General features: G+C 69.9%; 4 protein-coding genes across 5 annotated transcripts; 2 read left to right on the top strand and 2 right to left on the bottom strand.

The window, feature by feature from the left end:
- Positions 1–6: 6 nt before the first annotated feature.
- STAG3 (STAG3 cohesin complex component) lies at positions 7–9,243 on the bottom strand. Its single transcript, XM_059835213.1, has 30 exons — positions 9,098–9,243; positions 8,887–9,015; positions 8,726–8,819; positions 8,483–8,579; positions 8,306–8,382; positions 8,030–8,234; positions 7,804–7,955; positions 7,653–7,726; positions 7,359–7,482; positions 7,188–7,286; positions 7,038–7,117; positions 6,726–6,833; positions 5,821–5,920; positions 5,635–5,746; positions 5,008–5,111; positions 4,841–4,948; positions 4,670–4,759; positions 4,126–4,326; positions 3,660–3,730; positions 3,209–3,296; positions 3,036–3,116; positions 2,859–2,951; positions 2,609–2,789; positions 2,406–2,533; positions 2,226–2,327; positions 1,803–1,948; positions 1,590–1,718; positions 1,245–1,362; positions 512–547; positions 7–162 (listed from the first exon to the last, which is right to left on the bottom strand). The coding sequence occupies exons 1-30, from the start codon at positions 9,241–9,243 to the stop codon at positions 7–9; spliced, it is 3,429 nt and encodes a 1,142-aa protein (XP_059691196.1).
- A 3,594-nt stretch (positions 9,244–12,837) lies between these two features.
- On the top strand, positions 12,838–15,383 carry GAL3ST4 (galactose-3-O-sulfotransferase 4). The gene is made up of 3 exons (XM_059835212.1): positions 12,838–12,947; positions 13,138–13,426; positions 13,845–15,383. The coding sequence occupies exons 1-3, from the start codon at positions 12,838–12,840 to the stop codon at positions 14,655–14,657; spliced, it is 1,212 nt and encodes a 403-aa protein (XP_059691195.1). The 3' UTR covers positions 14,658–15,383.
- A 680-nt stretch (positions 15,384–16,063) lies between these two features.
- On the top strand, positions 16,064–20,352 carry TRAPPC14 (trafficking protein particle complex subunit 14). Its single transcript, XM_059835226.1, has 11 exons — positions 16,064–16,450; positions 16,702–16,797; positions 17,255–17,387; positions 17,457–17,543; positions 17,723–17,843; positions 18,061–18,208; positions 18,584–18,666; positions 18,934–19,097; positions 19,335–19,489; positions 19,570–19,763; positions 20,138–20,352. Exons 1-11 carry the CDS (start codon positions 16,064–16,066, stop codon positions 20,289–20,291), a joined length of 1,722 nt encoding a protein of 573 aa, XP_059691209.1. The 3' UTR covers positions 20,292–20,352.
- A 687-nt stretch (positions 20,353–21,039) lies between these two features.
- On the bottom strand, positions 21,040–22,953 carry LAMTOR4 (late endosomal/lysosomal adaptor, MAPK and MTOR activator 4). Of its 2 annotated transcripts, XM_059835227.1 has the most exons (4): positions 22,932–22,953; positions 22,655–22,735; positions 21,877–21,994; positions 21,040–21,435 (listed from the first exon to the last, which is right to left on the bottom strand). In XM_059835227.1, the coding sequence occupies exons 1-4, from the start codon at positions 22,932–22,934 to the stop codon at positions 21,338–21,340; spliced, it is 300 nt and encodes a 99-aa protein (XP_059691210.1). In that variant the 5' UTR covers positions 22,935–22,953; the 3' UTR covers positions 21,040–21,337. The 2 variants fall into 2 exon arrangements, with proteins under 2 accessions (XP_059691210.1, XP_059691211.1); XM_059835228.1 differs by lacking the exon at positions 22,655–22,735 and having other exon boundaries at positions 22,932–22,946.
- Positions 22,954–24,199: the final 1,246 nt, after the last annotated feature.

Raw genomic sequence — 24,199 nt, 5'->3', positions numbered from 1 at the left:
CCTCGCTCAGATGTCCTGTGGGGAGAGGGGTCCTGTGAGACTCCCCCAAAGTGGGGGCGAGGGCTCTCCTTTGGCGTCCCTCTTCCGCCACGGACCCCTGCGTTCCCTCCAGCTCACCTCGATGCCCAGGATGGTAGAGTCAAAGAGGTCCCGGAGCTGGCCCTGGGGGGCCAGCAGAGTCTGGGGGGGTCGGGTTGGGGCTGGCTGGGGTGGAGGCGCCCCAGGGTGCCGCCCGCCCCACCGCTGCAGGGGCAGCTGGCCGGGGGGACCCTCAGGGGGTAACCTCACCCTGTCCTGCTCTGGGGTGTCCTCCTGGCTGCTCTCATCTTCGATCGCCACCTCCTCTTCCTCCTCCTCCTCCTCCTCCTCCTCCACCATCAGGCTGAGCCTGGGGGAGAAGGGAGGGAGGTGGAGGATAGAGGACCCCCCCCAAGACTCTCCCCCAAAACAGCCCCAGGGCCCACCCTGGTCCCCCTCCGGTGCCCACCCCCTGCCCCCGGCTGTTGCTCACCGGTTTATCCCGCTGCGCCAGTGGGACAGGGAGTTGCTGCAGGAGGAGAGGATGGGGAATCAGGGGGGGCCCTGGGTGGGGGGCATGCGGTTTGGGGGGGTCTCGCCCCCAGCCCAGACACTCACCTCTGCAGGAGGCTAGGGTCGGAGCTGGGGTCCCGCGCTAGCAGCCGGGACAGGGGGGGGCCACCCCGCAGCATGGTGGAGGTCAGGGCCGGGCTGGGGAGGCGGCTGCTCGGCCACGGGCTGGAGTCGGGGTGCTCCGAGGGGGCTGTGGGAGGGGGCTAAGCACGGGCAGCCCCGCCACATCCCCAGACCCTATTCCTGTCCCTGAGCTGTGTCCCCAGCCCCAGGCCCTGTCCCCATCCTTGAGCCCCGCCATTGTCCCTGTCCCCACACCCTGTCCCGTCCCCTCAAGAGGACAGTCCGGCTCTGGCAGAGGTGACTGCACCGACATGAACCCGCCGTTTGCCACCTCTCAGCTTCCCACCCCACAGTGACCCTCGCTCTGTACTGGGGAGCCTCAGACTGGTCCCAGCCTCCGGCCTGGGTCCCCCCAGAGAGGGACGAGCCCCCCCAGCCCCACGCAGCCCAGCCTGTGTGCTGGGGGTGGCGTGGCCCCAAGGACACGTGGTCCCCCAGGGCTCAGCCCCCGCCTCACCGTCCACGCGGGGTCTCTTGGTAGCAGAACCGGGTGGGGGGCGCGGGCGGGGGGCTGTGCTGTGGCTGCTCACCGAGCCCCCCTCCTCCTGCGGCTGCAGGGAGTTGCGGTAGGTGACAAGGGACGGCCACGGTGCATCCCGCGGCACCAACCACCGCTGCTCCTGGCACATCTTCTCCAGGTAGGCCAGGCTGTGGGTGGGGAGATGGGGGGGACACGGTGGGTGACGCAGCACTGGGGACCTGCAGGGTGCTGGGGGACCCCACGTGGTGCTGGGGGATGTCCCCGGAGACCCCACATTGCCCCCAAGGACCCCACGTGGACCTTGAGGACTCCCCTGGGAACACCACATGGCCCCTGGGGACCCGAAGAGGCCCCCGCCAGCCCCCGGGGGTCCCGCACCCGCCGCCCCACTCACAGCAGGGCCTTGTCAGGGCGCAGCAGCCGGGGTGAGAACTCGCTCAGCACCTCCAGGAAGGGCAGGTTGAGGGGTGGCAGCCCTGGCCCGGGGCCCGGAGGCTCCTGGAAGGCAAACTGGATCCCCTCCCTGGCCGGGGCAGAGGGGTGAGGGGGGAGGCTGAGCCTCGGCCAAGCCCCTTGGCCGCCCCCCGGCCCCCCCACCCCCTCGCACTTGTGCACGCTGAGCAGTGCCGGGCGGTTGCGGAGCTGGTGGAGGCTAAAGAGCAGGGAGAAGCGCCGTGCCAGATCCCGGATCTCCAGGAAAGCCTCGGCTGCCTGGATCTCGGGGCCTTGCTGCAGCAGTAGCTCCGTCATCAGCTGCGCAGGGGCAGAGGGTCAGTGCAGGACTCCTTGGAGACCCCCGAGGCCCCTCTGGAGCCCCCAAGCTGGACCCCCACAGAGCCTCTCAGACCCCTGGACCTCCCCAGAGACACCCCCCCAATCCCTGTCCACATCTCCTGGAACCTCCCAGACCTCCCTAGAGCACCCCAAAGACCCCTAGACTCCCCTGGAGAACCCCCAGATGCCCCGGAGACCCTCGCAGCCTCCTGGAGAACGCCAGGGACCCCCAGAGCGCCCCCAGCCAGTGCCGTACCTGCTGCAAGCTGAGCAGCAGGGTGCGAGCCCACTCCTGCCGGTCCATCTGACGGGTGCAGTTCAGCGTCTCTTTGATGATGTCCCCGTAGTCACTGTAAAACTGGGGAGAAGATGACAGGGCCCGATGTCCCCAAGCCGCTGCAGGGCCAGTGGGACAGCCCCTCCGCATGCCCCTTACCTTGGCGTAGTGCTTGAAGACGTCGGAGGCAGCACTGAGCTCCAGCACGTTGTAGATGATGAGTTTGCAGAAGCCGGCCAGGAGCACCCGGCGCTGGTGCAGCTCCTCGATGCGGCTCTCGCTGTCCTCTGTGGAGACAGGAGGGGACGGTGGGGGGACAGGCACCCCAGGGGACGCTCCTGGGATGCGCGGAGGGGACGTACCCGCAGCTGAGAGCTCCTCATGGCTGCAGGCGTGGTGGAAAACGTGGTCCATGAGGAAGGCGGCCAGCTGGGACTGCAGCCCCGCGTCGGGCAGCAGCACCAGTGGGGCCAGCGCCTCCCGCCCGTCCTGTGGCAGCTGGGGCCCAAACACCAGCAGCAGGTCGCTGAGCACCACGAAGGCCTGATGACATGAGGATGGGCTCAGTGCCAGGCCCGCCCCCCGCCACGCGTCTCCCTGGCCCCTGCGTACCTGCTCCCGGACGCCGGCGTCCACATCGGACAGGCAGCTCTGGCACAGCGAGCAGAAGGAGGTCACTCTGGTCTTCAGGCTCTGCAGCTGCTCCTGGGCAGGGGGACGTGGTGGCCTTCAGGGACACGGGGGCCGCCCCAAGTTGTCCTCGCAGCTGTCCACGTACCACCCGCTCACCTGGGGGACATCGGTGCTGGGCAGGCGTGAGAGGTCCCAGAGGATGTGGAAGTGGAGGCAGGTGATGGCGGGGACAAGGACCTGCGGGGCCAGATATGGGCAAGGGATGGCCGTGGTGCTGACGAGCCCTGCCACATCCCCACCGTGTCCCCGCTGTGTCCCCAGGGCGGTACCTGCGGAGGCACCTCGCCTGTGTCCACAGCGCACTGCAGGAGCCGGGTGCAGGGCTCAAAGAGCTGCCAGGGAGTCAGGTCGTGGGCGCTGGAGGGACAGAGTGGCATCAGCGGGGTGAGGGGAGATGTGGGGCAGGAGACAGGATGCTGGGGGACAGGGACACGGGGAGGACATGGGGCAGGCGACAGGACACCAGGGGACAGGGACATGGGGAGCACGTCAGGCAGGGGACACAGAGCAAGGGACAGGACACTGGGCCATGGGATGCCACTGTACAGGGACATGGGGAGCACATGGGGCAGGGGACAGGGTGCCAAGGACACACAGGGCAGAGGGGCAGGATGCCATGGGACAGGACATAGGGGAGGCACGTGGAGGGGGACAAGGACACCGGGGGACCCCTGCGGACACAGGCAAAGGGGTGGTGTGGCCCCACGGCTCCCCACTCACTTGAACAGGATGGAGATCCTCTTCAGTGTGGCCGCCATGCTGTACACCTCCTCCTCGTCCAGGGACGAGGCCTGGGCAGGGCCCGGGGTTGGGGACACCCCTCGCGGGGTTGGGGATGCTCCATGTGGGGTTGGGGACCCACACCAGGCTGGGGACATCCCGCTCCCCGCAGTCCCTTGCCGGCTACCCCACCCAGCACCTCCCGGAGCGGCTCTTCCCCACCAATGCCCTGTCCCTGCCCAGGCCACTGCTGTCCCTATAGGTCCTGGTCCCTCTCCTGTCCTCGGCCCGTTCTGTCTCCGGGTCCCTGTCCCCAGCCCTGTCCTGGAGTCTGAGTCCCTGCCCTGGGGTGGCCTAAGCTCCATCCCAGGCTCCAGATCCATGTCCTGATCTTCAGGTCCCTGTCCTGACCCCAGCGGTCCCCAGCCCCCTCCCAAACTCAGGGTCCCTCTCCCATCCCCTCTACCTGAAGCAGCTCAGTGACATCCTGGTGGAACTTGTCGGCCAGCTGGTCGGCAAGGCGGCTGCGCACCAGGTCCCCGCGGCCATGCAGGGCGAGCTCAGGGTCGCAGAGCGCGTGGAGCGCGCGGGACGCAGCTTCCAGCACTGTCTGCCCTGCGTGCTTCTCCACCACCTCCTGCAGCTGCCCCAGCACCAGCTCCAGGTGCTGCGGGGAGAAGGGGCTGCGGGAGGGACCGGGACACGCCGCCTCCCTGGGGACGAGGGTCACGGGGCCTCCCATGGGGGGACTTGCAGCCTCCCACAGGGACGTACGGCCCCCGGCGAGGATGAGGACAGCTGTGGGCCCCCCAGGGGGACAGGGACAGACCCTTGACGGGGGGCACAGGGCACACAGCCTCCCGATGGGGACAGGGACGCAGAGCATCCTGAAGGGGACACCCAGGGAACCCATCAGCACCCCATCCCTGCAGCCCCATTTCCCAGGGGCAGAGCGGCTCTGCCCCAGCCCCGGGGCGCCAGATCCTGCCCGGGGGGCGAGGGGGCAGCACCTTCTCCAGCCGCCCGGTGCAGTAGATGCTGAGGTCGAAGCAGCGCAGCACCTCCAGGAGCGGAGCCACCTTCTCAGCGTCGGCTGAGAACTGCGGGGGCAGTGGGGACCGGGGGTCAGTGCCGACCCCCCCCAGGCCCCCGGGGGTGGCGGGGGGCCCCGTCCCCCTCACCTTGGCCAGCAGCTGGGGCAGGGCTGGGACAAGGCAGTGGGTGAGCCGGGTTCTCTCCTCCACCTGCACCTTGCGCTCCCGGGCTGAGGGCTGGAGGCAGACAAGGGGCTCAGGGTGGCCCAGGGGGCCCCCTGCCCCCTCCCCAGCCCCCTCCCCAGCCCTGTTACCTTCTTGGCCGGGCCGCGGCCCACCGGAGGCTGCCCCTCGGCCGCCTGGACCACGCTGGCTGCCAGGATCTCCACCAGTGCCTTCTCCTGCCGGTCTGCCAGGCCTGGGAGGGGAAATGAGCAGGCTGGGGGGCAGCCCGGCACCCCCTCTGCTGGGCCAGGGGGGCCCAGGTCATCCCCGCAGGGCCCAGTGCATCCCAACAAATCTCAGTATGTCCCCTGACCACCCACCAGTGCCCCAGCAATGTCGCAGCACAACCCAGTGACGTCCCAGCATGTCGCCTTATGTTCCAGTGATGCCCCAGTGCCTCTCCATCACATCCCAGCATCTCCCAGCAATGTCCAAACATCTCCCAGGGATATCCCGCAGCAACCACAGTGTCTCCCAGTGATGTCCCAATATATCCCAGTGCATTGCAGCAGTGCCCCGGTGTCTCCCCATGATCTCTCAATACACCCTAGTGCTTCCCAGCATCTCTCAGTGTCTCCCAGCAATGTCCCTGTATACCTCAAGGGTGTCCCAGGGTGTTCCAATGTAGCCTACTTGGTCCCAGTAACGTCCCAGCGTATCCCAGTGTCTCCCAGTGACATCCCAGCACATCCCAGTGTCTCCCAGCAGTGTCATACCCTCAGTGGGCGACTCCTCCAACAGCAAAGCGCTGATGGTCTCCCAGTCTCTCAGCCGGGGCCCGGCGCAGTCCCACAGGCTGTCCACCAAGTAGGCTGCGTGCTCATGGAGCTGGGGATGGGGGACAGGGGACCGTCACGGCATGCAGGGCCCCCCTGCCCCGCCGGGCCCGCTGAGGCTCTCACCTCGCTCTCGATGAAGAAGGCCAGAAGCAGCCGGAAGAAGGTCCTGTTGTCCCCATCATGAGACAGCTCCCTGCCCACCTCTCGCTGGGGGTCCAGCAGCCTGGGGACACGCACACAGGGTCACACAGGGGTCCCGTGTGCCCACGCTGGGTGTGAGGGGGGCAGAGACCCCCGGTGGGACACAGACGTGGGGATCGCAAGTACCTAAGCAGGATGTACAGGGGAAGAGTGCCCCAAGGGACAAGGACATGGGGGTCCCACATACCCCCCACTCTGGGGACAGAGATGGGGGACACAGACACGCGGGTCCCCCCCGGCCCCACCCTGGGGCGGCACCCGAACTCTGAGCCCCAGGGGACAGGGAGGACCCGGGCTGACGCCACACACAGCTGCCACCATTCCAGATGTGCGGGGGAACGGGGCCGTGACAAGCCCAAACACTGCTGCTGCCAAGAGCCGCCAAGGCCTGTGCCGAGATAAACACGGCGCCGCCAGCCTCCTCTCTGCCGAGCGCGCCAAGGCTGGCGCAAGAGCATGAGCGTGTGAGCGGGACGCGCAGCCGGGGCTCCAGGCAGCTGACCCAGCGCGTGCTGGGCTCGCGCTTGCCCCGCAGCGACCCCGGGGCCGGATACGGCTGCCCCAGGCCCCACTCCCGTTAAGGACAGTGCTAACGAGCCTGGGACGAAGGTAGCCGGTCTGCCGGCCTCCACCGGCCGCCTGCCAGATGCTCCCCACGGTGGAGTGGGGAGGAAACGGAGTCTGACTCAGGGTTTGGCAGGCAGAAAACGCTCGGCTTTTTGTGGGGCCCGCGGCCTGGTGACGGCAGCTCTGGTGCCGGGCAGGGGTGGGCTGGCGGCCAGCCCCTGGCATGGGACAGCCTGTGCCAGGCACCGGCCCTTGCTCACCGGCGGTAGAGGAAAAGCCCGGCGGCGGAGGCGAGTGCTCGGCTGGATACGTAGACCACGGGGTAGACGCTCTGGCAGTCCTCCTCTGTCAGCGCCTCCTCCATGTTCCTGTGCATGAGGAATGGTGGGGGGCCCTGCTCTCCCGCTCCCCAGCCCCGCTCCCCCTGACCCTGTTCTCGGTGTCCCCAGGGCCCTACATTTGCAGCAGGACCCTGTCCCCTGGGCTGCCCTCCAGCCCCATCGTCTGTCCCCAGTCTCAGTGGAGAACCCTGTGCCCCCATGTCCCCCCGCCAGCCCCAGTCCCGTGCTCACTCCAGCATCAGCGTCAGCAACTTCACCACCTCCACGGCCACATCAGGCTCCTTGTCAAGGACCATGGACACCATGCGGGTCTGGCGAGGGGGATGCAGTCAGTGACACCCTGTGCAGGGACCCAGGGGACACCCACAGGCCCCCACTCACCTTGAAGCGGCTGGTGAAGAGCTCCATGTGGGCGGCTGTGTCCCGGTGGCAGTACAGCCCCTGCAGTGCCTTCACGCACTGCAGACGCACCTCCCGCTGCTGCGGGGACGGGGGCCGTCAGCGGGACCCTCGGCCCGGCCCCGTGGCCCCTGGCCCCCATCCCTGGCCCACCTTGTCGTGCAGGTTCCAGCCAATGTACTTGAGGTAGCCGTCGGTGAGGAAGGAGGCTGCGTAGCTCCTCATCCACGTCCCCAGCTCCTCCATGCAGATGGCCCGGATCTCGGGCACCACATCTCTGCCGTGCGCGGCACCGCCCAGGCTCACGCCGCGGTCCCCAGCAGCTCCACGTCCCCATCCCCACATCGCTCCCACCTGCCCTCCCAGCCTGGCCACGCCACACTCCATGCCCCTTCTCCCCCGTCACAAGACCCCCTTCTGCTCCCGAGCTGCTGGGCCAGCCCCGACCTGTAGCGGTGCACGAAGACGCCCTTGAAGATGGCGTTCATCATGTTCTCGATCTCCTCCTGCTGCTCCCGGAGCTGGGGGGACGCAGCAGGGCTCAGGCGGGGCCCAGTCCCCTGCCATCGCCACCCAGCCCCCCGTCGCCGCTGCTCACCTCCCGGCGCTTCTCCAGCAGTGCCTCAAGCTTGTCGGTGGCCCGACGGCCAGGCCCCTTGCTCCGCTCGGCCTCGTACTGCCGCTGGTTGTTCTCCTGGTGCAGGCTCACACCCAGCGCCACGTTCACCAACGCTGTCATCAGCTTCATGGCTGGGAGGGCAGCGCGGTGGGAGCAGGGACCCCCGCGGGGAGCCCACGGGGAGCCCTCCCGGGAAGCTGCCTACCTGCCAGGGTGCTGGTGTGGCGGAAAGCCCGCACCTGGGAGTCGGAGAGGCCGGTGAGCAGGGAGATGAGGGCATCCATCAGGAACTCGTCGTAGACAACGCTGTACTGGCACCGCCGCACCACCACCGCCACCAGCTCGCAGAAGCCGGCCCGGAAGCGGCGCCAGGGCTGGGTGCCCAGTGAGAGCGGGTACTCAGCTGAATCCTGCAGGAAACAGGGTGAGCCGGGGCCCCCACTGGCACCGCTGCCACCTCCTCCCGGCCCCCACCCGGCACCTCCTCGAACTTCTCCGTCAGCTGCTGGATGATCTCCGAGTTCTGCAGGTCCCTGAACATCTTTGGGGTCACCACACCTGCCGGGGCAGCCAGGGGCGAAATGGGGGTCCCTGGGCTGGAGGGGGGGGCCCACCAGCAGCACAGAGGGGACAGAACACCCAGCGGGGACCCCCACACCTCTGCAGCCACAGGAGCGGATGATAAAGTTGACAAGCTCCAGGAACCCCATCTCACGGTCCTGCTTATAGGTCTCCAGCCAGTCATCCACCACCGTCTGCCGGCACAGGACAGCCAGCATCAAACAGCAGCCGGGTGGGGACACCCGTGTCCCCCACTCGAGACACGTGTGGCCCCCCATGTCCCTTCATCCCCTGCGTGAGCTGGCTGGGGCCCCCCGGGGTGCTGCATGAGTGGGGTTACCTCGACGGCAGTCTTGGCCGACCTGATGGCCTCAAAGAGGGTGTTTTGCTCTGGGTTGCTCGCGGCTGGACTGCTCCTGTCCCTGCTGGTCTCCCTCATTCGGGGACGCTTTGGGACCTGGTGGGAGGGGACACGGTGGAGGTTTGGAGCAGCCTCAGGACGGGGAACGTGGCTGGAAGGTGGGGGCAGGACGTACGGGGCTGTGGCTCAGCGCCCGCTGGGGTCCCCGCTTGCTGCGCAGCCGCAGCGTGTCCTCGAAGTCGCTGCCAGAGTCACCACTGCTGAGGTCCCTGCAGGGACGGCATGGTGGTGGGGTGCAGCCAGGGGCCGGCTGGGCCCCCACCCCCCTGCCCTCCCCAGCGCCCCACTCACGGGCTGTCGGGGGCCGGCGGCGATCCCGGGGAGCCGCTCCGCACCCCGGCTGACCCCAGTGCAGGGCTGGAGCCGGTGCCCGGCCCAGCGGAGGAGCCGGAGCTGGAGGAGATGGCCTGGATGCGGGCCGAGCGCCGTGGGGGCATGGTGACGGCAGGGCCTGGGGGACGGGGGAGGTGGGCGGGATCAGGGGGACCGGGGTGGCGGGGGCACCCCCTTGCCCCGACACCCCAGGGCCGGGCGGGGGGCAAGCACCCACAAACAGCCCCTGCCGAGGGCGACCGAGGGGGGGACGAGGACACCAGGCCTGCCCTGGGGCGACGTGGGGGAGATGGCCCCAAGCCTCCCTGGGTCACACTGGGGCGTCTGAGGCCTCCCCTAAGCCCCCCTGGGTCATACTGGGGGGGTGAGGCCCCCCAGATCCCACCTGGGTCACACTGGGGGGGGGCTGAGGCCCCCCCCGGTCACTCTGGTGGGGTGAGGCCCCCCAGATCCCACCCGGGTCACACTGGGGGGGGGTGAGGCCCCCCCAGATCCCACCCGGATCACACTGGGGGGGGGTGAGGCCCCCCCCCGGTCACTCTGGTGGGGTGAGGACCCCCCAGATCCCACCCGGGTCACACTGGGGGGGGGTGAGGCCCCCCCAGATCCCACCCGGGTCACACTGGGGCGGGGGTGAGGCCCCCCCCGGTCACTCCGTTGGGGTGAGGCCCCCCCCAGATCCCACCCGGGTCACACTGGGGGGGGGTGAGGCCCCCCCCGGTCACTCTGTTGGGGTGAGGCCCCCCAGATCCCACCCGGGTCACACTGGGGGGGGGTGAGGCCCCCCCCGGTCACTCTGTTGGGGTGAGGCCCCCCAGATCCCACCCGGGTCACACTGGGGGGGGGTGAGGCACCCCCAGATCCCACCCGGGTCACACTGGGGGGGGAGTTGAGGCCCCCCCCCGGTCACTCTGTTGGGGTGAGGCCCCCCAGATCCCACCCGGGTCACACTGGGGGGGGGCTGAGGCCCCCCCCGGTCACTCTGTTGGGGTGAGGCCCCCCAGATCCCACCCGGGTCACACTGGGGGGGGAGTTGAGGCCCCCCCCGGTCACTCTGTTGGGGTGAGGCCCCCCAGATCCCACCCGGGACACACTGGGGGGGGGGGCTGAGGCCCCCCCAGGCCACTCGGGGGGGGATCGCCCCCCCCCGGCCCCCGCCGAGGTCACGTGCCCCCCGCCGCGGTCACGTTCCCCCCGCCGCCGCTCTCCCCCCAAGTCCTGCCTCGCCTCGCGCTGCCGAACGACGGAGGAGGTCAGGCCCGGCACGTGCGGGGCCGGGGCGGCGCGGAGCTCAACGCGCAGGCGCAGCACGGAGGGCGGCCCCGTCCCCGGCCGGCACGTGCGAGGGGCGTGGCCCGTGCGGCCCCCACCGCCCACGTGGGCGGGGTGGCCCGGGGTCCCCATAGCCCCGGTCGGAGCGGGGGTCCCGGTAGCATCCAGCGGCCGGGAGTCCCTCCTGTCCTGGGGACCCCCGACGGCCCCCTCGGCACTGGGGTCCCGCGTGGCCCCGCTGCCCCGCGTAGCCTGGGCTGCCGCCCGCACCCCGCCTTGTCCCCATGGGTCCCCGTATTCCGGGGATCCCCTTTAGGCCCCACAGCCACGTAGCACCGGGGGAGCACCGGGGCCCCACCCGGTCCCGCTGGGCCCCGGCGCCTCGCAGCGCCTGGGGGTCCCCTGGGGGTCCTCCTGCCCCACAGGGCCCGGGGGTTCCCCGTAGCCCCCTGCAGTCTGGGGGGTGCCTATAGCCCCGCGTAGCCTGGGGGTTCCCCAGGGCCTCCCGCGCTCTGGGGCGGCCCCCGACCCTCGGCCTCAGCCCCTCAGTGCCCTCTCGGCGCCCCCCAGGCCCCGCAGCGTCCCCACCAGTGCCTCCCAGCGCCCCCCACCAGCGTTCCCAGTGCTCCCGGTTCCCCCAGTCTCCCCCAGCCCCCGCAGCCCGGGGAGCAGGGACACTCGTGGCCCTGCGCCGCGCTCGGGAGCGGCCCCCGGTGCCCCCGGGCTCTGTCCCGCTACGGGCGGGGGGCCCGCCCCGCTCGCGGTGCCGGTCCCGGGGCGTCTCGCTGTGTCCGGGCGGGGGCGCGGGGGCCGTCCCGGTACCGGGGGCCGTCCCGGTGCGGCGGGGCGGGGCGGGACAGCGGGAGACAAAGGAGAAAACTTCGCGGAGAGCGAGAGAGCCACCGGGACACCGGGAACCAGCGGCACACCAGCCCCCCCCGCGCCCCGGCCCGGCGTACGAGACCCCCCCCCGGGCCCCGGCTCCCCGGACAGCGGGACCGGGGCGGCCGGACACCCCGCCCGGGACACCGGGGCGGCCGGAGCCCCCCCGTGCCGAGCCCCGGGTCGCCCCTGAGCCCCCCCCCCCCGGTCGCCCCTGAGCCCCCCCGGCCCCCCCGGGAGCGCGGCGGGATGCGGCGGGGCTGAGCGAGCGGTCCCGCGTCCGCGGTGAGTGCGGGGGGGCACCGGGACGGGGGTGGGAAACAGGAGGACACGGGGGGCACCAGGACCGCCCCCGGGGAGCACCGGGACCGGGGGGCACGGCAGGGAGCCGGGGTCCGGGGGGCTGTGGGACAGGGTGGGCGCACGCGAGGGACGAGGGGCACGGAGGGGGGACGGGGCGCGAGGGGGGGGCACAGAACTTGGGGGGGAGTCCCGGGGGGGGCAGCGTCTGGGAAGTCACGGGGCCGGGGGGACACTGGGGACAGTGGGACGAGGTGACCGTGAGGTCACGCGGGGCACAGGGTTCCTGGTGGGACTCGGGGTCCGGGAGGGAGACGTGGCTGTGCGGGACATGGGGGGACCGGGGTGGGGCTGTGAGGGGACGGGGGACCCGGGGGTCTGGGGACAGGAGGGGGACGGGGGGTCAGGGGGGCCTGGGAACCAAGGGGGTCCTGGAGGGGAGGCAGGGGAGACACAGGTCTGGGGGTCAACCTGGGGGGGCCCTGGGGCAGGGCTGGGGGGACACGGGGCCCGGGGGAGTAGAGAGGCGGCCCGGGGCTGTGGAGGGGGACGCGGGGGTACAGGGAGACATGGAGGGTGAGTGGGACATGGGGTTTGGGGCACAGGGGTCCCAGGGGAACGTGGGGTCCCAGGGCCCCGGAGCAAAGCAGAGGGGACAGGAGGGATGTTGGGGATGTGGTTGGGGACATGGGGTCAGGAGCATCTTGGGGGGGTACAGGGGTGACGTGGCATCTCGGGGACAGGGGCTGTGGGGGACAGATGATGTCTCGTGGCGGGGGACAGGGGATCCTGGAAGGGACAAGGAGTGGGGGGGGGTCCTGGAGGGGAACAGGGGGACACGGGGGTTTCCTGGAGGGATGGGGAGAGCAGAGAGTCCTGGGGTGGGACAGAGAGGCCCAGGGACACAGCGGGGTCCTGGGGCACAGGGAGGAACGGGGGTGGCAGAGGTCTCCCCGGCGCAGTGGCCCATTCCTGTCCCTGTCCCCATCCCTGTAACAGTCCCAGCTGTCCCCGGGTGGGGCTGGGCTGGCAGGTCCCCAACGTCCCCGCAGACACCCCCCCCCCCCCCCCCCCCCCCCCCCCCCCGGCGCCACGACGTGGCTCTGGGCGGTTCCGGGGCTCTGCCCACCCTGGGCGGGATGTGGCCTGCTTGGGGGAGCATGGGGACCCCGATGTCGCAGCCTCCCCGTGTCCCCAGGAAGGTGACACCGGGGTCCCCTAAGCCGCCGTGTCCCTGCAGGACGATGAAGCTGCCACCCGCCTGCTGCCGGCTCCAGACGCTGGGGGCTGCCCTGGGGGTCTGCGTCACCATCGGCTTCACGGTGCAGCTCCTGGGGGGGCCGTTCCAGCGCAGGTGAGATCCTTCCCCAGCCCCCCCGGCTCACCACACACTGCACCCCCAAAATCCCCTGGGCCCTCACCCAGGGGATGTCCCAGGTCAGGCGGGATGGGGGTCCCCAATGCCCTGGGGGTCCCAGGACGGGTCCCTGTCCCCTTGGACAGCTGGGGCCAGGCAGTATGGGGGGTCCCCACCAGCACCCCCTGATCCCATCGCGTGTCCTCAGGACCCCCGTGGCCCCCGCTGGCCGCCCCCCGGCGCCCTGCCAGCCCCGCACCCACCTGGTGTTCCTGAAGACCCACAAGACGGGGGGCAGCAGCGTGGTCAACCTTTTGCACCGCTTCGGGGAGGCACGGGGGCTGCGCTTCGCCCTGCCCCACCGCTACCAGTTCGGGTACCCCAGCCCCTTCCGGGCCGAGCGGGTCAAGGGGTACCGCCCAGGGGGACCTCCCTTCGACATCATCTGCCACCACATGCGCTTCAACCTCACCGAGGTACCGGGGGGTGCAGGGGGACAGCAGGGATGCGGCGGCTGGGGGGGAAATGGGGGAACGTGGGGGAGTGGGGCTGGGTTGGGGTATGTGGGATGGAGAGGGATGGGGGACGGGGGTGGCTGGGGTTGGGGGCATCTGGGCGAGGTGGAGGACGTCGGGGGAGACAGAGGAGGTCTGGGGAGATTTGGAAAGGGAAGCGGTCTGGCAGAGCCAGGGGATGGCTAAGGGGACGTGGGACGTCTGGAGGAGATGGGGGACGCCACATGAGGCGGAGAAAGTCTAGGGGCAACGGGATGTCTGGGGGAGACGGAGGCGGCTGGGCAGGGATTGGGGGATCCGTGGGACGTTGGGGGCCGGGGGGGCACAGCCAGCAGCCGCCCCGGTGGGGTGCCGAGCTGCCGCCGCGATTCCCACCCAGGTGCAGAAAGTGATGCCCAACGACAGCTTCTACTTCTCTATCGTGCGGGACCCGGGCACGCTGGGCGAGTCAGCCTTCGCCTACTACCGGGCTGTGGCACCGGCCTTCCGGCGGGCCCCCTCGCTGGCCGCCTTCCTGGCGGCCCCGGGGCGCTTCTACGAGGCCAGGGCACGGGGCAACCACTACGCCCGCAACCTGCAGTGGTTCGACTTCGGGCTGCCGGCGGCGGCGGGGGACGGGGATGGGGCAGCGGTGGCGGCAGCGCTGGCAGGGCTGGAGCGGACCTTCGCCCTGGTGCTGCTGGCCGAACACTTCGACGAGTCACTGGTGCTGCTGCGCGAGGCCCTGTGCTGGCCCGAGGAGGCCATGGCCGCCTTCGCCCACAACGGCCGCCCCGCTGAGGATGTCCCCCGCGTCTCGCCCACCCAGGCCGCCCGCCTGCGGGCCTGGAACAGCCTCGACTGGGCGCTCTACGCCCACCTCAACCGCTCCTTCTGGCGCCGGGCCGAGGCCTTCGGGGCCGCCCGCCTGCAGGAGGAGGTGGCCCGCCTGCGCCAGCACCGTGCCGCCCTGGCCCGCCGCTGCCTGCGGGGTGGCGGACCCCTGCCCGCCCGCGCCATCCCCGACGGCCGCCTCCGCCCCTTCCAGCCCCCCGGCCGGGCTCAGATCCTGGGGTACGCCCTACGGGCTGGGCTGCCCCCCGCCGAGCGGGAGCGCTGCGCTCGCCTTGCCACCCCCGAGCTGCAGTACAAGGACATCCTTGACCGGCGGCAGTTTGGGGGGGTCAACGCATCCGTCCCACCCGGGGGGTAGCACGGGGGGCTGTAACAGCGACGTGCGGCCCAGGAACGGCGCCGTGCCTTGGTTTACCTGGACCAGGCAACGGGCCCCCTAACCCTGATGGGGATCAGAGTCCCCCCATGGAACCACTTTGTGCCTCGGTTTACCTGCTGTGGGTAATGCTGCCCCCCCGCCCCCGCAGTCTAATAGGGATTGGGGTCCCCCCACGGTACAGCTCTATGCCTCAGTTTACCTGGGCTGATAACGAACACCCCTAACCCTGACACGGATCGGGGTTCTCCCACGGTACCACCCCGTGCCTCGGTTTACCAGGGCTGGGTAATGGTCCCCTGCCCCAGTGGGGATCAGGGTCCCCCCATGGTACAGCTCCGTGCCTCAGTTTACCGGGGCCGGGTAATCGTCCCCTGCCCCGGTGGGGATCAGGGTCCTCCCATGGTACAGCTCCGTGCCTCAGTTTACCGGGGCCGGGTAATGGCCCCCCGCCCCGGTGGGGATCAGGGTCCTCCCATGGTACAGCTCCGTGCCTCAGTTTACCGGGGCCGGGTAATCGTCCCCTGCCCCGGTGGGGATCAGGCCCCCCCATGGTACAGCTCCGTGCCTCAGTTTACCGGGGCCGGGTAATGGTCCCCCGCCCCGGTGGGGATCAGGCCCCCCCATGGTACAGCTCCGTGCCTCAGTTTACCGGGGCCGGGTAATGGTCCCGCGCCCCGGTGGGGATCAGGCCCCCCCCAGGTGCACACGCGGCCCCACCACCCCCGGGGGGAAGGGGCGGGCGCAGGCCCCGCCTCATCAAGGCTCGCTTTGTGGTAACTATGGCAATAAAGACTGGAATCAGACCGCTGATTGGGTGCTGCTGCCGCCAATCACACAGCGGGGATGTCCCGTCCCGGGAGGGGGATCGCGAGGAGCGGAGGAGAGGAAGTCCCGCCCCTCCAGGGGGCGATTGGGCCCTGCGAAGGAGGCGGAGCATCGACGCGCTCGGCGCTCAGCTGCCCGACCCGACCAGATCCAGGCGCTCGGAGCTCTGTTGCGCGCCCTGCGCGCGCCCCTCCCTGCAGCGCCCGGTCGCTCCGGCAGCGCCGCGCGGACCCGGACCCGGACCCGGACCCGGACCCGGACCCGGGAGCCCCCGGCCCGGCCCGGCCCGGCCCGCTCCCGGCACCTCCCCCGGCGCGGCCCGGCTCCGGGAGACCCTCCGGGCAAGTCCGGCCCGGCCCGGCATCCCCACGCCCGGCATTCCCCCGGTCAGGCCCCGAGACCCTCCCCGCCCCGGGCCGCTCGTCTCCGGGGTCTCCCCTGGCTCGGAACCCGCCGGTGCCCCGGCGTCGCCCCCAGGACCCTTCTGTCCCTTGCCCCTAAGATCCCCCGGTTCTCCGCGGTTCCCACCGTCCTTACCCCCCCTCCCGGTGCCGGTGCCCATGGAGTCGCAGTGCGATTACTTCATGTACTTCCCGGCGGTGCCGTTCGCGGCCCGGGAGCTGCTGTCGGGGGAACCGGGCCGGTACCGGGCGCTGCCCCGCCGCAACCATCTCTACCTGGGCGAGACCGTGCGGTTCCTCCTGGTGCTCCGCTGCCGCCCCGGTAGCGGCAGCGGCACCGGGCCGGGCCGGCCGCCCTGGGCCGAGCTGGCCGCCTCGCTGGCCGCCCTGGCCAGCGTCAGCCCCGGCGGCGCAGAGGCCGGCGGGGACCGGGACGCGGACCCAGACAGCACCGGGAGCGGGGCCTCGCCAGAGCCCACCGTCTTCCGGGACTGCCGGGCCCTGCTGACGCACAGCCAGGGCGCCCCGGGGAGACCTGCCGCTGGGGTGGGTGACGGGGATCGGGGGGCAAGGAGGAGTCAGGAAGGGACACGGAGACAAGGGAGGATTTGGGGGGGACGTGGGGGACAAGGGGGTGTGGGAGCAAGGGAGGGACCTGGGGACGAGAGGGATGTGGGGACAAGGGGGCGTGTGGGGACGAGGACCGGGGGAGGACATGGCACAGCAGAGGACACGGGGGATGTGGAGGGGGATGGGGCCAAGGGCCACTGTGGCGCTGATCCCCGCTGTGTTCCCAGATACCGGTGGAGGACCCCATCGTGTCCACGGACGAGGTCATCTTCCCCTTGACCATCTCCCTCGACAAGCTGCCGCCTGGTACCGTCAAGGCCAAGGTGAGGCCGAGGGGGGTCGGGAGGTGACCTCGAGGACAGTGTGGGGACCTGGAGGATGGGAAGGGACCTCAGACACAGTGTGTGGATTTTGGGGACAGCATGGGGACCTCAAGGGCAGAAGGGGACCTTGGGGACAATATGCAGTCATTAGGGAAAGTCTTGGAGACAGTGTGGGACCACAGAGCTGGCACAGAGATCTAGCCCTGGTCCTCCTTTCTGGGTCCATCAAGGGCAAGGTAGAATTTGGGAACGGGAGGGGGGTTTGGTCACAATGCGGGGACCTCGGGGACAGCATAGTGACATGGGATGGAGGGCAGGATCCAGCCCTGCTCTCCCCTCTCCAGGTCCACGAAAGCCACTTGGGGTAGGCGCGGGGGACAGGAGGAGCTGTGGGGACAGAGGGGGAGCTCGGGGCTGGACCTGGGCCAGCCGTGACCCGTGTCCCTGCTGTCCCCAGATCGTGGTGACAGTGTGGAAAAGGGACACAGAGCCACCCGAGCTGCAGGAGGGCGGTGGGTACCTAAGCCTGCTGCAGACGCGGGCACCTGCGCACGTCTTCCGCCAGGAGCAGGGGGCCTTCAAGGCGCAGGGTAGGAGCGTCCCCTCTCCCTCCCCGTGTCCCTGCATCCCATGTCCCCTGACCGCCCGTGTCCCCGCAGTGAGCACCCTGCTGACGGTGCTGCCCCCGCCCGTGGTGCGATGCCGCCAGCTCACCGTGTCTGGGAAGTACCTCACTGTGCTCAAAGGTGAGTGGGACAGCGCGGTGGCATGGGGAGAGGGGTCCTAGGGTTGGCTGGGACAGGGGTGGTGTCTGTGGGGTGGCTGCGACAGAGTGGAGGATGCGGGGCAGGGGAGGATGTGACACAGGCTGGTTGGGGCCATGACGGCGCTCCCTGCGCTCTACCCTGATGTCCCCATCCCCCAGTGCTCAATGGCTGGTCCCAGGAGGAGATCTCGCTGTGGGACGTGCAGATCCTGCCCAACTTCAACGCCAGTTACTTGCCCGTCATGCCCGATGGCTCCGTGCTGCTGGTCGATGATGTCTGGTGAGTGCTGGGACAGCTGGGGAGGCTGTCCATGGGGCAGGGTGGGCCACAGCCGTGCCGTCTCCCAGACCCCACGGGGCCCCCAGTTTTCCTCAGGACGGGGCTGTGCCGTGTCCCTGGCCCCATCCTGGGGAAGCCCTGGGGGGCACTGCCAGCCCTGGGCTGGCAGCACGGGTCCCTGCTTGTCACTGACCTGTCCCTGCACCCCGTCCCGCAGCCACCACTCGGGCGAGGTGCCTGTGGGCGCCTTCTGCCGTGTGGCCGGCGCCGGCTCGGCCTGTCCCTGTGCCCTTAGCGCCCTCGAGGAGCACAACTTCCTCTTCCAGCTCCAGGCACCTGAGCGGCCTCCTGAGGATGCCAAGGAGGTGAGGGGACACTGGGGGGGGACTCTCAGGGCTGGGGGGACACTAGACCCCCTAGGTGACTGCCCCGAGGCCAGGCACGAGGGGACACTGGGGGACCGTCCTAGCAGGGAGGTGTTGTCTGGGACAGGATCGGGGGCCACCGTCCCGGTCGGTGGCCTGGGGGATGCTGTCCTTGTCTGGGTGTCCTTGTGCTCCCCTGGGGGCAGCAGAGACCACCCTGGCTGGGACGTGGGGCCACTGTCCTTGCTGTGGGGGACCGTCCGTGTTGGGCCCTGGGGTGTTTGTCCTTGCTGGGGAGCCTGTGGGGATATTGGGACCATCCTTGCTGGGAGCAGTGGTGACGGGACATCTCTGACCCATTGTCCCCCCACCCAGGGCCTGGAGGTCCCACTGGTGGCCGTGATCCAGTGGTCAACACCAAAACTGCCCTTCACCAGCAGCATCTACACGCATTACCGGTGAGAGCAGCCCTGAGGGTCCTTGATGTGCCCTGTCCCTGAATGGGGTGGGACCCCCAGATCCTCCTGCCCCAAGGAGTGGGACCCAGAGATATCCCTGCCCCTGCTTGTGCCAGTAACCTCATGTCGTGGGGCTGCCATGTGGCTGTCTCCATGTCCCTGTCCCTACGTCCTCAAGGCTCTGCGGGGCTGTCCCATGCTGCTAATGCCGCATCCCTGCGGCTCCTGGTGGCTGTCCCCTCATCAGTACCCCCCTGCCATCCCCAGGCTGCCGAGCATCCGCCTGGAGCGGCCACGTTTTGTGATGACAGCTGCCTGTGAGTCCCCAGTGCGGGCCCGGCAGCGCTTCACCGTCACCTACACGCTGCTCAACGACCTCCAGGACTTCCTGGCCGTGCGCCTCGTCTGGACACCTGAGACTGCCACGGCCGGTGGGGACAGAGGGGACAGGGCCCGGCAGGGGAGCGAGAGGGCGGGGAGGGGATCAGAGGGGCTGCGGGTGCCTCTGCAGGTAGCTAAGAGGGGACAGATGAGGTGAGGGAAGGGGGGTGGAGATCCGGGGAGGCCACGATGGGTGGCCAGGATGCGACAGTCATAACCAGGAGGTGCTGGAGGTGGCCGGGCAAGGGCCAGCGGTCCCGTCCCCGCCACTCTGATGGTCCCCGCAGGGAAGAAGCTGTCCGGGGAGGAGCGCCGGGCCACGCAGGCAGCGCTGGACGCCATCGTGTGCCACACGCCGCTCAACAACCTGGGCTACTCGCGGAAGGGCAGCGCCCTCACCATTCGTGTGGCCTTTCAGGCGCTGCGGGCCGGCCTCTTCGAGGTGAGGCTGCCCAGCTGCGGGGCACCCAGGGCTGCCCTGGGGCCTGGCCCAGCATCACCGTGTCCCCCGTCTGTCCCCAGCTGTCCCAGCACATGAAGCTGAAGCTGCAGTTCACGGCCAGCGTGGCCAACCCACCGCCCGAGGCCCGGCCCGTGTCGCGCAAGAGCAGCCCCAGCAGCCCGGCCGTGCGGGACCTGGTGGAGCGGCACCAGGCTGGGCTGGGCCGGTCCCAGTCCTTCTCCCACCAGCAGCCATCCCGCAGCCACCTCATGAGGTACGGGGGGACAGCGGGGACCCGGCAGAGGGACACGTGGGACAGACAGGGCACCTGGGGTGGGGTTGGAAGGGACACTTTGAATGAGAGGGGCATGGTGGTGGGATCAGAGCAGGGTTGGGGGGCACACAGAAGGGCGACGCGGTGGGGGGGACAGGCAGGACGGGGCTGGGGCACACCTGGGACAGGGAGGACACTCAGGAGAAGGATGCGGTGGGCGGATGGCTGGGGCTGATGGGGACACAGCAGAGGGACACCTGGGACAGGGAGGAGACCGGGCAAGACATGGGACAGGAGGCAGCTCCAGGGGGGGGAACACGGGGAGGGGACAGCCAGCCCCACAGGGCAGCCCCCCTTACCTCCCCACACCCCAGGTCAGGCAGCGTGATGGAGCGACGTGCCATCACCCCGCCGGTGGGGTCCCCCGTGGGGCGTCCCCTCTACCTGCCCCCCGAGAAGACGGTGCTGTCCCTGGACAAGATTGCCAAACGGGAGTGCAAGGTGCTGGTCGTGGAACCTGTCAAGTGACACGGACCTTGGGGACCATGGGGACGGACAAATCCTGCTGCGTCCTGGAGACTGCGCTGGAAAGGGACAAGCTTGGGTGGGAGGGGAACGTGGGGGGCTGGGGACAGGGCTGTGTCCCTGCACCCCCGGGGGATGAACCTGCTGCTTCACTGGGACTAGACTGGAACGTGCCATGGGGAGACCAACGGGGACAGGGGTTTGTCCCCAGCCTGGGGGTGACAATGCTCTGGGGGACAGGGCTGGCACGGGGGAAGCGGGGGGACGTCCTGTGGCTGGTCCCAGCGCTGTTTACACCCCTTTGGCTTCCTGCGTTGCCTTGAATTTGGCTGCTCGGGGGTGGGGGGGAGGGATGGGGGGAACAAGGGACCAGGACCTGTCCCTGGGGCCACTGGGACTTGTCCGTGGGGCACTGAGCCAAAGGCGGGTCCTGCACTGCCAACCCCTGCACGCTGCTGGGGACGGGGACGTCTCCGTGCCTCCCAATATGGGTGGCACCTCCACTCCCTGTTATTTATTTGTCTCCACGCTGGCTGCCGTCCGTGTGTGTGTGTGTGCGTGCCAATAAAGCGCTGGCCTGGACACGGGGACAAGTCTGTCACCAGGGGAGGGCAGGGGATGCTGGGGTGACTTGAGGTGTCCTGCAGGGAGCAGGGGCAGCAGGAGGCCCCCAAAGGGCTCTGTGTCCCCCTTTCCTGTGTGAGGGTCCCATCTCACCCCATGCCCATATCCTCACCAAAGAAGTCAGATGTGGGGGGGACCAGGATGTAATTTATTGCCTCAGCAGACAGACAGTGTGCTTGGGGGGTGATGCCGCCGGACCCCGAGGCACGCAGGGGACACCACGTGGCCTTGTGGACTGCAGGGACGTGGAGGACCAGTCCCCAAGGCCCTCGAGGTGACAGGGACACGAGTGGGTGTTGCTGCAGGGCCCTGGGGCCAGCAGGGACAGGGGAGCCAGTTCCATGTCCCGTCCCCGCCCTGAGGCCCTGGGGACAGTGGGGATGAGGGGGACCATCCCCCCTCTTGGTGACAGCGGGGGACGCATCTCAGACGGCAACGGGCTCCTGGATGTGGTTCTGCCGCTTCACCACGAAGAGCTTCTGTCCAGAGACAGTGACGAGGAGGGAGTGTTCCCCGAACACCACTGCGGGGACAGGGTGAGCACAGGGACAGGGCCAGTGCCCCAACGACATTGAGGGCACTGCTACCTCGGGGATGGGGTGAGCACAGGGCCACTGACACCCTGGGGAGAGCACCCAGGATGGTGGGGACACCAGCACGGGGACAGCACGGTGATCGGGGCTGCTCTGGGCATGGTGGGGCCACCAGCACGGGGACAGCGTGAGGGTCACAGCTGCCCTACAGACAGCAGGGCCACCACTACTGGGGGGATAACTTGGGGTCACCCCTAGAACACCGGGGACAGCAGTGCCACCACTCCCCCTGGGGAGAGCGCAGCAGTCACAGCCACCCTGGGGGACTGCAGGGCCCCGGGGCACCGCCCTGGGGACAATTTGGGGGGCACTGTCTTGACCCTAGGCGTGGTGTGAGGGTCAGAGCCACCCCAGGGACAGCCCACACTCACCTGAGAGGCGCTTGAAGGGGGGGTCATGGCCACGCTGGAGCCGCAGCCCACAGGCCGTGGCCACCAGCTCCGAGAGGATGGTGGCCGTCTGCTCATCGTTCTCCAGGTCACCCGACGACTGGGGAGGTGGGGGTGACAGCGTCAGTGGGACCCCAACGTCTGAGCCCCCCGCAGGCCCAGATATCCAGGTACCCCTTTCACCCCCCCGAGCTCCCGGGGGTCTGCCCCCCCCCCCCCCCGGATACCCGGGTACCCCTTCCACCCCCCGAGCACCCGGGGGTCTGCCCCCCCCCCCCCGATACCTGGGTACCCCTTCCACACACACAGCCCCCCCGAGCACCCGGGGGTCTGCCCCCCCCCCGATACCTGGGTACCCCTTCCACACACACCCCCCCCCGAGCACCCGGGTGTCTGCCCCCCCCCCCCCGATACCTGGGTACCCCTTCCACACACACACCCCCCCCGAGCACCCGGGGGTCTGCCCCCCCCCCCGATACCTGGGTACCCCTTCCACACACACCCCCCGAGCACCCGGGGGTCTGCCCCCCCCGATACCTGGGTACCCCTTCCACCCCCCGAGCACCCGGGTGTTCGCCCCCCCGGATATCCAGGTACCTCTCCCACACCCCCAGGACCCGGTGTCTGTCCGCCCCCCCCGCCCATCCAGGTGCCTCCAGGTACCTCTGTGTTCCTTCTGCACCCCCCCTACCCGCAGGGACCCAGGCCTCCGGGAGCCCCCCCGCCCCAGGCCTCCGGGAGCGGGTGCCACGGCCCTCACCGCCAGCACGGCCCCATCGCTGATGACCAGGTAGCCCAGCTGGTCCGGGATGCGCTCCAGCCCCTGGGTCAGCGCCGTGGTCTGGGGGCGGGGGGGGCGGCCCGTCAGCCCACACGGCACAGGGCCCCCCCCGGTTCTCCTCCCGCCTCAGATCTCCCCCGCCCCATGCCCCAGTGCCCCCGGTTCCAGTCATCGCGCAGTGTCCCTCATCCCAGTGCCCCCACCCCGCTCCCGGTTCCTCCATCCCACCGCCCCCCCCTCCCCGCCCAGCGCTCACCATGGCGCCGCTCCGGCGGCGTTCGGTCAGGTGACCGCCGCGCCCCGCCCCCTGTGCCTGCCCCCGCCGCCCCATTGGGCGCCTGAGGCGGCCTCTCACCCCGGCGGCGCGGGGGAGGGGGGGCGGAGCCGTGTGGGGATGCGGGGGGCGTGGCGAGCCGGGCGGGGGGCGTGGCGAGCCGGGCGGGGGCGTGGCTCCCGGCGTGCCGGCCCCGGCACGGCAGCGGGAGCGCTCCGCCCCCCCCATCCCCGCGCCCCCCCCGCCCATCCGCGCCCCCCCCGCCCATCCGCGCCCCCCCCGCCCATCCGCGCCCCCCCGCTCAGTGTCTCCCTCCGCCGTGTCTCTCTGACCTAAACGCTTTCCAGGCGCGGTTTCCCCACGCTGGTGCTTTCCAACGCGAATTTTTTTTCACAGGCGATTTTTCCCAGGAGAGTTTTTCCCCACGTGAGTTTTTTCTTCCATGCGAGTTTTTTTTCCACGTGACATCTCCCCCCTACATCTCCCACCCTCTTATCTCCTGCCCCCCCCCCCCCATATTCCACACTGCCTCCCCCCAACCCCTCTGGACCCCTGGGGTGCTGCCCACACCCCCACCCAAACTCCCACGTACCCCCCACTTCCCTGCACCCCCCTACTCCTCACACCGCCCCGCCAGCGAGCAGGCGGGGGGTGCACAAAGGGCGGGGGTGCACGAGGGGCGGGGGGTGCAGAAGGAGCTGGGGGTGCACGAGGGGCGGGGGGTGCACAAAGGGCGGGGGGTGCACGAGGGGCGGGGGGACACAGCCAGGACGGCTGAGCCGGCCCGAGGGATGTCCCCGACCACACGACGCCGCGCTCGGGCGAGGTGCAAGGGCACAGAGCTGCGCTCCTGCGCAGAGCGAAGACGGACCCCCTGGGGCTCCGCAGGCCTCAGCTAAGGACATGTAGTACACCCGCGTACTCTGTTCAGATCCCCTCCAGACTTCCTCCTCGTGTCCCTGAGCCTTCTTTGGCGCAATCAGGACCCCTCCAATGGTGTCGTGATGCCTTCACGGTTGCCCTTAGCACACTTTTAGCTTTGTGGTGGACCTCACATCCCTCTCGTTCACTCAGAAGACTTCCTGAGTCCGTATCTGTGACCCAGCCCGGTCATTCTCTCCTCTCTTCCCTCTAGCCACGCCTCTACTTGCTCCCTGGCCCTCTGATGACACGTTTATCGGCTGAGATCCCCTCTGGATTTAATTGTTGATTTCCCAATCCTTTTTCTGGCTCCCTCAGGACGTTTCTTC

This window comes from Gavia stellata, unplaced genomic scaffold (assembly GCF_030936135.1).
Source record: "Gavia stellata isolate bGavSte3 unplaced genomic scaffold, bGavSte3.hap2 HAP2_SCAFFOLD_221, whole genome shotgun sequence".
Taxonomy (NCBI): domain Eukaryota; kingdom Metazoa; phylum Chordata; class Aves; order Gaviiformes; family Gaviidae; genus Gavia; species Gavia stellata.
The sequence above is the reverse complement of the archived record's forward strand: the minus strand, read 5'-3'. Positions and strand labels throughout refer to the sequence as shown.

What these genes read in the sequence shown, in the direction of transcription:
- STAG3 (XM_059835213.1), bottom strand. Translation starts at nt 9,243, where the DNA reads ATGCCCCCACGGCGCTCGGCCCGCATCCAGGCCATCTCCTCCAGCTCC. An exon ending in CAGGCGAGGTGCCTCCGCAG is followed by an intron (nt 3,117 to 3,208) that starts GTACCGCCCTGG and finishes CTGGCCCCGCAG; the next exon opens with GTCCTTGTCCCCGCCATCAC. An exon ending in TGGCGCAGCGGGATAAACCG is followed by an intron (nt 163 to 511) that starts GTGAGCAACAGC and finishes CTGGCCCCCCAG; the next exon opens with GGCCAGCTCCGGGACCTCTT.
- GAL3ST4 (XM_059835212.1), top strand. Translation starts at nt 12,838, where the DNA reads ATGAAGCTGCCACCCGCCTGCTGCCGGCTCCAGACGCTGGGGGCTGCC. An exon ending in GGGGGGCCGTTCCAGCGCAG is followed by an intron (nt 12,948 to 13,137) that starts GTGAGATCCTTC and finishes CCAGCACCCCCT; the next exon opens with GATCCCATCGCGTGTCCTCA. An exon ending in TGCGCTTCAACCTCACCGAG is followed by an intron (nt 13,427 to 13,844) that starts GTACCGGGGGGT and finishes ATTCCCACCCAG; the next exon opens with GTGCAGAAAGTGATGCCCAA.
- TRAPPC14 (XM_059835226.1), top strand. Translation starts at nt 16,064, where the DNA reads ATGGAGTCGCAGTGCGATTACTTCATGTACTTCCCGGCGGTGCCGTTC. An exon ending in GGGGGCCTTCAAGGCGCAGG is followed by an intron (nt 17,388 to 17,456) that starts GTAGGAGCGTCC and finishes GTGTCCCCGCAG; the next exon opens with TGAGCACCCTGCTGACGGTG. An exon ending in CTCCTGAGGATGCCAAGGAG is followed by an intron (nt 18,209 to 18,583) that starts GTGAGGGGACAC and finishes CCCCCCACCCAG; the next exon opens with GGCCTGGAGGTCCCACTGGT.
- LAMTOR4 (XM_059835227.1), bottom strand. An exon ending in GCGATGGGGCCGTGCTGGCG is followed by an intron (nt 21,995 to 22,654) that starts GTGAGGGCCGTG and finishes CCACCTCCCCAG; the next exon opens with TCGTCGGGTGACCTGGAGAA. An exon ending in CCCCTTCAAGCGCCTCTCAG is followed by an intron (nt 21,436 to 21,876) that starts GTGAGTGTGGGC and finishes CTGTCCCCGCAG; the next exon opens with TGGTGTTCGGGGAACACTCC.